Source organism: Cynara cardunculus, assembly GCF_001531365.2.
Source record: "Cynara cardunculus var. scolymus isolate 2C chromosome LG 7, CcrdV1, whole genome shotgun sequence".
Classification (NCBI taxonomy): domain Eukaryota; kingdom Viridiplantae; phylum Streptophyta; class Magnoliopsida; order Asterales; family Asteraceae; genus Cynara; species Cynara cardunculus.
Genome location: NC_037534.1, coordinates 4,911,705 through 4,922,918, shown reverse-complemented (window position 1 = coordinate 4,922,918; position 11,214 = coordinate 4,911,705). Strand labels below are relative to the sequence as shown.

Below are 11,214 nucleotides of genomic sequence, written 5' to 3'. Positions count from 1 at the left end.
TACCATCCACCATGACCATGTTACTATTATTCGTCATGCCCTACTCCTAACCCCCACCATACCACTACCTATCGCCGCCACCGACCTGAACCGCTGTTCTGAGCAACTGTCGACCATAACCGACTTAAACCGCCGTTCTAAACCACCGCGACCACCACCGACCTGAACCGCCGTTTTGAACCACCGTTGACCTGAACCATCACCGACATGAACGCCTATTCTGAACCACCGTCGTCCACCACCGACCTGAACCGTCGTTCTAAACCATCGATGTGAACCACCGATTTGACCACAATAGTTGGAGTTTGATTTCAAAATTTTCAAAGGGTATTTTAGTCATTTACCAATATTTTAAAAGCTGCATTATGTAAACCAAACAGACATATTCAAATTGCTTTAAGAGATTCATTTCCAATGTATGTCAACCAAAAAGATGGTCAAATTTGATTGCATTTCATTTCAGTTCTTTCAAAGTAAAATTCTTTTGACGGATTTCATTCAATCCAAAAACATTTTGCGAATCAAACACCCCCTAATAGCATTTTGTATAAGGAAAAGTCTAAAAAAACTCAACCAATTTTCTTATTTTGAGTAAGTAAGATTTTAAACTACTTTCTTAATAAATAAACAATTAAACTTTCTCATTTTGAATGATTAAATTCTTGAACAATTTTTTAAATAAATAAACCATCGAACATTCAAAATTTGGTTACCTACATATTTTTAACCCAAAAAATAGCTTGTAGTTGACTAAAAAGATTTTAAAATAAAAAAAAAACCTAAATTAATTTTATCGTTACTAAATCTTACGACATTCAAACCATTGCATCCAATGCCATTATCACCCTCACCACCTCTCGCAGCCCATGGTAGTTTGTTCTCCATACCGCTCATCGTCGCTATTGGCCCCTACTATCGATCCCCACCCCCCCTGATATGTTTTTTTATCTTTCAATTATCTATCTTTTACAACAAATTAATGGAGTACGTATAGATGGATCAAAAAGAGAGAGGATCAAAAAAGACAATAAAAAAGAAGGAGATCGACGGCAGGGGCTAACGATGGTGATGGGTTATGCAAAGATAGAAAGCGGATGAGGATGGGGCGGCGAGGGGAGCGATGGCGTTAAGTGTCAGGGGTTTGAATGACGTATGATTTGGCAATGGTAAAACTGATTTAAGTTTTTTGGTGCCTTAAACCCTTTCTAGCCAGTTATAAATATCTTTTTGGGTTAAAACTGTAAATAATCAATTTCTAAAAATTCAATAGTTTATTTATTGAAAAAAATATTTATGCACTTATCATTTAAAATGAGAAAGTTCAATGGTTTATTGGTGAAGAAAACAAGGATTAGTCATTCAAAATGACAATTGACAAAGTTCTTTGAAAGTTTTTAAACGTTCCACTATGAAATAAATAGAAAAGTAAACTACAAATTTGGTTCCTTAAGTTTGTGGGAAATAACACTTGTGACTTGTTGTTTTTACAGTTTTTAAATTACAAGATGACCATCAAGATTTACAAAAATGTCGGGTTTTGATCCCTCTCTTAACGACTGCTAAAAAACTCCGTCAAATGAGGAGCATTATCGGTATATGCTTTATCAATACATTCAAAAATCAAGAAATTAGAGATTTGACATATCGGGTATGAGACACTTGTATCTCACTTCAAGACTTGACATCAAGAACAAGAGGACATAACGTGCACACTAATTACGATCACGAATTTGTTGATTGACTGAATCACTAAATTTTATCATTTGGGTAAGCCTTTTCTACTCCCATTCGAATTTCGTTAACGGGAAAAGCTCTAAACCCAGGTTTCTGGTTGAATACCCATCTCTGCCTAGTTGTCAATCTAAAATGTTCTGCCTTGATAAGTGGGAGAGGTAGCCGAATCAGGATATCACTACTGGCACAGACTGTGTAGGAAGTTGCGACCCTAAAATTAACTCGATTATATATTGTTAGATATCGTTATTTTATAGTTATAATATTATTCAGAGTTACTGTCAGCATGATAAAGTCTCATGTCCCTTTTTATTAGTAATGTTGTCGTATAATCAAGGCGAAACTTAAGTTTGATTGTAGGGTGTGCGTTAGCGCTTTACTAATAATGGGTCATAGTCATAGTGTAATCAAATAAGAGACTGAATAATTAAAGTGTTTAATTATTAAAAAATTATTTGTAGTTTAATTGACTTGACAATTTTAAACGTTTATAAAAACATGACATCTGATAAGAGTTCTTTAAGTATATAGTATTAATATACGAGATTAGCGTGGTTGGTTCTTAGTAGGATCTGGTAATAGGATGTTGCCAAGGATTTTGGGCAGGACTTTCTTACCGAGCGTACAGTGTTAATTTGTTATATACATTAGTTCTACATGTAATGCATGTCTTACCTTATTATATTGTTTGTTAGATTAAATCATGCACGCACGGTTGTTTTGCCTATTATATGACCTATCTTATTGGTTGTTTGAATACATCTTGCGTCGTGCACAAGTCCCAAGGGGTTCTTAACGGAAACAGTCTTGTGATTCTAATGGTTGAGGTAAGATTTGCATGCATACCCCTCCAAAACCTTACTTTCGAGTAAGACTTACTTGTTTGTATAGTTTGATTTGGTTAAATTATGAAACTTTATCATATATAACATTGATTACATGTGATTCTAAGTAGGGGTGGCAAAAAATGACTCAATTCGCTAAACCCGACCCGACACAACCCAAAATTAGCAAGTTGGGTTGAGATTTTCGATCCATTTAAATAAATGGGTCAACCTACCTAATCTGTTTAAATAAATGGGTTGGGTTGGGTTGAATCTTTTGACCTATTTTCAACTCATTTACAACCTTTTTTCAATCGGTTTACAATCTGTTTCCAACCCATTTAAAATATTATATTATTTTATTTTTAATATTATATCCAATATTCTAATTTTTAGTTTTGTTTTATTATTAATTAAAAATCTTACCGTCGTGAGATGAAAGTCCAAATTATTTTCCAAATTTATTTTGAATAATATATTTGTTGTGGTTGTGGTTGTGTTGTGTTTTATTCAAAAAATAATAATTAGTCTAATCTTTTTTTATTTAAAAATTTAAAATTAAATGAGTCAACCAAGGTTTAACCCATTTATTTAACAGGGTGAGTTAAGAAAATCGTAAACAAGTCAACCCGTTGTCAACCCATTTAGGTAACAAGTTGGGTTGAGTTAGATTGAAAAATCTCAACCCATTTAATTAAATGGGTTGGGTACTTGGGTTGATATTTTCAACCTGTTTAATAAATGGGTTGAATTCGAACCCAAACCCAACCTGATTAATAAATGGGTTGAATCCAAACCCAAACCCAATCCAACCTGATCTATTGTCACCCCTAATTCTAAGGATTATGATTCCCTCAATGTTACGCCAGCAATATAAATTACACACAGTTATAAAATTTGTGATTAAATGTATATAAGTGACGATAAAACTACAAATCGATGATAAAATAATCGTATTGATGCTACAATCAACCGATTTCTTATGATTACTTAAAAGCATAATCACGATGTTTGTGCTACAATACAACCACCCTCAGTTTTTTCCATCTCCCATGTACAAGAAACGGTCGTCTACAACATCTTGCTACTGTCGAACCACATCATCTCGATGATCGGTTCCTAGAATTATAATCATGTTAACAAAGGTTTCTCGTTATTGAATTTTTTTTAATGTTCCTCACTATGTTGCTTGGCTTCTCGACTTAAACAAACCGAACGTGGAAACAGTAATGCTCCGCCAGATAAGATACACGATGAATGCAACATATGCAACCGTGAAGGCAACTACTATGGACGTAAAGGTGGTCCCGCTTACTTCTTCAGCGAAAAACTGTTGTAATAAGTAGCCGTTTATCGCTATCACCAAAGCCGCCACGAGCCATGAGATTGTCTGCAAGCCGTGGCAAGAAAAACGATATTAACGTTGACGTTAAGAATTTATGAAACTAAGTGAAGCATACATTAATGTTTGTTAGACCTAGAGATGCACAAAAAAGCTCCGGCTGGAAAAAGTTCCGGTTCTAGTATCCTTGGACCCAGGCCAAGCCAAAAAGCCCGATCAACTCGAGTATTTTTTTCAAGACCCGATTAAAGCCCGACTTAAAAAAGCTTTAATATCCTGAAAAGCCCAGACCAAAAGAACCCGATCAGGCCCATTTGCACACCCAAAACCCGACCCGAGCCTTGTGCATCCTTAGCAAGACCACATGAGTAAACGGCACATTTTGGGATCATATCTTAATGAGTAAAATTAAGATTTCCGTTCCTGTGGTTTAGAAGTTTCAATTTTCGTCCCTATAATTTGGAATTTATTGTTATTTTCGTCCCTACAATTTACAATTTATTGTTGTTTTCGTCCCTAGACTAATTCTTACCTTTAAGTACGAGGGAGCAAAACAGTAAAGAGATGAAAACCACAAGGATTGAAACAACAATAAACTGTAAATCATAAGAACGAAGATAACAATAAATTACAAACCATAGGGATGAAAATCGCAATTTTTAACAAACCACAGGGACAAAAAATGTAATATACTCTATCTTACAGGCTGTGTTTGGCATACTAGTTGGTACGCTAGCTGTTGGTTGTTATGCTGGCAGATAAAGTGATAAACTAGTCATGTTTGGTAAAAACTAATTAATAAGCTAGATAACCATGTAAAATGACCTAAAAAGACAAATTTAAACTTAAATGGAAATATACAAGGGGTATAATTGGAAAAAATTAACAAAAAGTTCCCTGGGATTTATTGAAAGCGTTTCAGTAAGCTCAAAAAACAAAGTTATTTTATGGTTATCAAACATGGCCGACTGAAAAGTTATGTTATCAGCATCAAATGTTAAGAATATACGAAGCTCGAATTCATAAATCATACCTTTAGAACAGGCCCAATCGCGAAAACGCCCATGAGGTCCTCTTTTGCCACCAAACACAGCAACGGAATGAGAGCGAACGGGATCTGAACCGCCTGAAGCACATTAAGCCATTCGTTCAGAACATCCATAGTATCCTCGGAACTGTCGAAAATCAATGCAACGACCAACGTGGGAATGATGGCACAACTTCTCGTAATCAAGGCCCGAGCCCATTTCTTCAATCTCAGATCAAGAAAACCGCCCATAATAAACTGCCCGGCATAAGTTCCCGTGATGGTACTACTCTGCCCGGCCGCTAGCAACCCAACGGCCCAAATATACAAAATCGGGACCAACCCGCCACCGAATCTTTCTTCAAGAAACTGACCCGCATTTCCGAGCCCAATTGTATCAGCAATTGCAGTACCAAAAAACGCCTTTGCAAACACAGTCGTTACAAAAAGATTGATGATAAACGAGATAGCTAGCGCTATACCGGACTCGATCGAATAGTATCTGAGGGCTTCACGGACTCGGCCAGTTTTTCTCGGATCAACGTCTCTTGACTGCACAAGTGCCGAATGTAAGAACACATTATGAGGCATTATAATGCAGCCAACAACTCCCACTGCTTGTTGTATTGTTTTCGAATTGAGCTTTGGAACCACGAGACCTTCAAAGATAACGAAAAAGTTAAGGTTTTTTTTGGGGAATCGATGATGGAAAGAATGCGAAAGAGCGATATCGAAAGAAATCTAGTACCAACAAGAAGCTCTTTAGCATTGGGCTTCGTTTCACCAAACATCCATGCGAATGAAATCGCCATTACTGCTATAAGAACAGCAAAAAGGGCCTCTAACTTCCTTACACCATAGTTTTCAAGAAACAGGAAGATGAAACTGCAATCGAGATCGAACGAAACGAAATCCATAAAAACTACGAATTCAACAGAAAACAGAGGCACAAAAACACATAATCTGAAGAAACCCCAAAAGCAAATTAGATCTTTTAGGAATGCCCAAATCAAATCTTGAAGAATGTTAGATTTGCCACCAAACAAAACCCTAAATTTGTTATTTTTGACCTCAATTCTGGTATTTCTCCATGAATGTTTCTGCAAATTCACTCTAATTTGTTCTTGCAATTTTCGTATTCAAAAAGTTCAAAACCCATTTCCCCAAATCAATAGATTGTAATTTAATCTGCAACAAATTAGAGGATTCGTGATTCAAATTGAAGTTAAACCAGATGAACAGACACCCAAATTCCGAGATGATATATCCTCAAAATGAAGTTAATTTAGTATTAAATGTCGATTAATACGATATGAACAAATTAAAGGAAAAGGGTAATTTTGTACCAATCAAAAGCAGTGATAAGAACACCAGCCCAAAGGGGTAAAAACCCATTTGTCAAAATCTTGAGAGCAATGGCACTTCCAATGACTTCTTGAATATCGGCTCCAATCAGCGCCAGCTCAGCCATGATCCACAACAACTTCCCCGCCCAATTCGGATACTCCTCCCTACACAGCTCAGCCAAGTGTCTCCCAGTGGCTACACCGAGCCGAGCTGAGAGAAGCTGAACAAGCAGACCAATAGCAGTAGCCCACAAAAGCAGCCATAACAACGAATAGCCCGCAATCGCACCCGCCTGAAGATCCCCCTCCAGATTACCCGGATCCAAGAACGCTATGCTCATTAAGAACCCGGGTCCGGTGAATAGCCATAGCTTCCGCCACGAGAACGGCGGCGTTACTGTGCTGTAGTCATCGTCGTTGTCATCTACTCCGACGATGTGGACTTTCTCCGTCGGGTCGTAGGCGGTTTCTGCATCGTCGGAACCGAGTAATCGCTGGTGTTCGTCGGAAGGCATGGCGAATTTAGCTTTTTTCTGGCCGCCCGAGTGAGTGAAAGAGGAATAAATCTTTTGGAAACCTTTGTGTATGGTCCGGTGGCTTCTCCTTTTTAGCATCCACGAATCTTTTTTATGGCTGGACATTCAGGGGCTTATCATGCATTATATCAAAAGTATAAGGACTGATAGTGTAATTTAATTGTATATGTATGCCTCGGGATGTGCTCTTTATCAACACATTGGATGTATAGCATTTTCATGTCAAACTTTGAATAATTGATTGGCAAATTATTGATGTAATAATATGCATAAAAATGGCCACTTTATGTATTTATTCACATGTGAATATATAAAAGATATTATTATTATGGTTAGACATGAGAATTGGGTGGAGACCTTTATTTCCGTCTCCAATTACTTATCTCTATCCATGTTTTTGTTCGTGAACATTTTTTTTCTTAATAAATTTTTTCTAATGAAAAAATCATTAAATTTTTTCATTTTGAATGATTTGGTCCCTGGATATTTTTTTAATTAATAAACCATTTAACTTTTAAAATCGATCACTTATATTATTTTAACCTAAAAAAGTTACATGTAAACGACTTATAAAAGTTTAATGGTTTTTCATCCAAGAAAAAAAATTATAAATTAAATCATTCAAAATGAGAAAATTTACTGGTTTTTTTCAAAAATGTAAGTTTATGAACTAAATCAGTCAAAATGAGAAAGTTGGTTGGATTTTTTGGAGTATTCCATTTTGAATATTGCAACCAATACAAATTTTTGTACACCACTAAATTAAACAATCAACAGTTAGAGATAAGATTGTTGCATTTTTTAAAAACGAAAATACTTCTTAAAAGAAGAATGATCTACGGTTAGGATTAAATTTTATTGGGTTGCAACATTTAAAAATGTTGCATTTGATTTATATATATATATATATATATATATATATATATATCAAAAAACTAAATTTTGATAAAAATATATCGAATAGTCACATAAAAAAATATGTCAAATCGTCACAAAAAGTACACTCAAAACCTTCAAATTAATATCATGAAATTGGAGGATGTTACGGGAATCCAATTGTATGAGATCGGGTGACAACCTAAAAATCCAAAATAACTATAAAAAGAAGATGAAAATATATTAATATAAATATTAAATTAAAGATAATAAAATCACTATTTTTTAAAGTAAATTTGTTCCATTCCAATTTTGATTATATTTAAATTATTTTATATTAAAAAAAGGGGATATTTTTTTTAAATTTTAACGATATCCGTTAAATCATCTTAGGGGGTGTTTGGGATTGCTTATTTGAAATAACTTATGCATTTCTTCAAAAGGACTTATCAACTTATTATAAGTCAGTAGAGTTTAACTTTTTCAAAAATTTCTTATTACTGGTTTGACATCGGTATAAGTTGTTTATTTAAACATTCAAAAGTGTTTATTACCGATACCACGCCAAAATAAGTCAATAAGTTGTTTTTATAAGCAATCTCAAACACCCTCTTAATTTAATGATTTTGAATTTTAATAAATTATTTGATTTTTTTTTTAATTATCTCTTGCATATTTTCTGTATGTATGGCTTTTTTCCAACGTGTAAAATACATTTTTATTTGATATACGATGCTCCCAAGTATGATTCTCGGGACCCACGGACGTTGTTTGTTTTAACCATCAATTATATATTCCTGTCTTTTTAATTATAAAACTTATATATATAGGGGTCCATTTAAGAGATAATTGATTAGTTTGTGGTAACTGTGAGATTCAATCTCAACCACAAATCAATGGATAAATAAGAAAATTAGTAATTATGGTAGTTTGAGTTAAAATTATAATTAGAGGGCATTTTAGGTATTTTTTAAAAACTCCTCTCTCTGACCTCCAAACTCCGGCCTCCGGCCAACATTATTCCGACAGGTACCAAGTAATCACAAAGATACACAATGTGATACCCTTTGTGATATAATGTGATACCCATTGTGATATACTATGATACCATTGTGATACCAACTCAAACCATAAAAACAAAAGCAAATCCATTGTGATACACTGTGATAAAACAAGGAAAATAATGAAATTTCATATTGTGATACATTTCATAAAATAAGACTACCGGATACACTATGATCACCCGCAGTTATTTTTACAGCCTTGCAATGAATATCCGGACACGAAGAAGACTGAAGAGTGCCAACGGTTGCATTGCAGTTAGGGCTGTAAACGAACCGAATGTTCAGCGAACCGTTCGTGAACCGTTCGGCGGGAAGTTCGTTTATGTTCGTTTATTTAATAAATGAACGAACATGAACACATTTTTTTGTTCATTTAGTTAAACGAACGAACATGAACAAGAGTCTCGTTCGTTCATTTATGTTCGTGAACGTTTGTTCATTTACCGTTCGTTTACGTTCGTTTATATATTAAATTTAATATATAATTTTTTATTTATTTACTTTGAATTCAAATAATATTTATTTATGTTCGTTTAATTTGTTCGTTTATGTTCGTTTAGCCTGTTCGTTTATGTTCGTTCGTTTACGTTCGTTTAGCATGTTAACGAACGAACATAAACGAACACGAACACACCTTATTTCTAAACAAACGAACACGAACACAAAGATTTTCGTTCGTTTACCATTCGTGTTTGTTCGGTTAAGTTAGATGAACGAACATGAACAATCCTCCGTTCGTGTTCGTTCGGTTCGTTTACAGCCCTAATTGCAGTGGTAGAAGACTGATTGGTCGGAGACGGAGAAAAGTGCCAACGATTGCCCTGCCTCTGGCTCGGCCGTGTTCCGTAACGTCATGTCTTTGTACATACCTTCTCTTGTAACAACCTCTCCGTTCCTTCACAGCCACTGCCGGTTTCTTGCCGGAGTGAACTTCCGGCTTCTGGTCAACAGAACAGGCCAAATTACCCACATGGGGACTCGCCGGAACTCCAGAAAACTCGACGTAATCGCAAGCATCCAACAACAAAAGACCATCGAATCTCCATAAAACTCGCCGTAATTGCCGGTTTCTTGTTTTTAGGGCGTCACCACCTGCGGCGGCGGGAGTTGAGGGGATATCATAAAAACTTGGGGGTCTTTTACTTGACATCTATTTATACCCCATTCCACCCTTCTGCTTCTTCGTCGATCATCTGCAACTTACTTTTAATTAAAAAAAAAAAAAAAATCTTGAAATAGCATGAGTTCAACAAGCAAAGCATGGATGGTGGCCGGAATCGTTGGATTGGTAGAGGCACTCAAAGATCAAAAGTAAGAGATATAAAATATAATCAAATCGCTAATTATAAAGGTATATAAAATGTAATTTTGAAATTGAAAATGATCCGGCGAAAGATCATGGGTAGTTGTAAGCTTTAAGAGCTTGTACAATATTTTTAATTAGTTGTACCTCTTGAAAATTCAAGATGTATAACCAATTACAAGATGTGTGATATATAAAGAAAACATATTTTTTTAATGTATTTTAATTAATATATGATTATACCTTTTTAATATAATGTGTAAAATGAAAATGTATGAATATAAAACAAATTAATTCGTAGGTATTCATTATATTTATTAGTATTATTAAATATAAAAATATTCAATATTGAGCTCGACTTGAAGGTATTGACGCTCAATTTGAAGGTATTAACGAGACAATTATGATTGTATAATTTATAAAAAAAGCGTATTTTTTAAATACATTATATTTCATATAGAATTATTTATATTAATACTAGAAAGGTATTCACGCAATGCATCGAGATAAATCTTTATTTTAATGTTTAGTTTTTATTCTTTTTCTCTATCAATTTAATACGATTTTATGTGGTTTTGAGAAATTGATAATATTTTTATTTTTGAACGAAATATAAATTTGAAAAAAATAAATCGATATTAATATCAAATTAACTATTTAACAACTCTCGTTTTTTGGTGCAACGTCTTTAATTCAATTTTTTAACATTTTAATTTAGATTTAAAAACACCATAATTTATTTTTGGTTTAATAATATAAAATTTTATAAAGATAATAATCAACATTATGTTAGAACTCAACTATTATCTTAATTATATTTTAGATTTTCTATATTTAAAATGAATGTTTATCATGTATTTGATTATGCTTATTTGCAGTTAGTTACACGAATTTAAAACTGGAACTTTAATAAGTTGCGCTTACGTAAAATTACTTGTAATCTTAAATTTTAAGTAATATGCATCAATAAACAGTACTTTATGCATAAAAAATGATTTTTAAGAATTTTTATCAAATGTTTAATAATATAGTATAGATGATAAATAGTGTAGACATAGATATAGATTAAGCTAACCCTTCACGTTCCCAAGAGTAAATAATTTATTGAATTAAATAATCTTTAACTTCTTTCATTTTAAATAATTTATTGAATTAAAAATTA

General features: G+C 33.9%; 1 protein-coding gene across 1 annotated transcript; it reads right to left on the bottom strand.

Annotated features, from left to right (window-relative positions):
- Positions 1-3,476: 3,476 nt before the first annotated feature.
- LOC112515317 (metal transporter Nramp3-like) lies at positions 3,477-6,866 on the bottom strand. The gene is made up of 4 exons (XM_025122062.1): positions 6,274-6,866; positions 5,676-5,812; positions 4,934-5,586; positions 3,477-3,948 (listed from the first exon to the last, which is right to left on the bottom strand). Exons 1-4 carry the CDS (start codon positions 6,786-6,788, stop codon positions 3,739-3,741), a joined length of 1,515 nt encoding a protein of 504 aa, XP_024977830.1. The 5' UTR covers positions 6,789-6,866; the 3' UTR covers positions 3,477-3,738.
- Between the last annotated feature and the right edge of the window lie 4,348 nt (positions 6,867-11,214).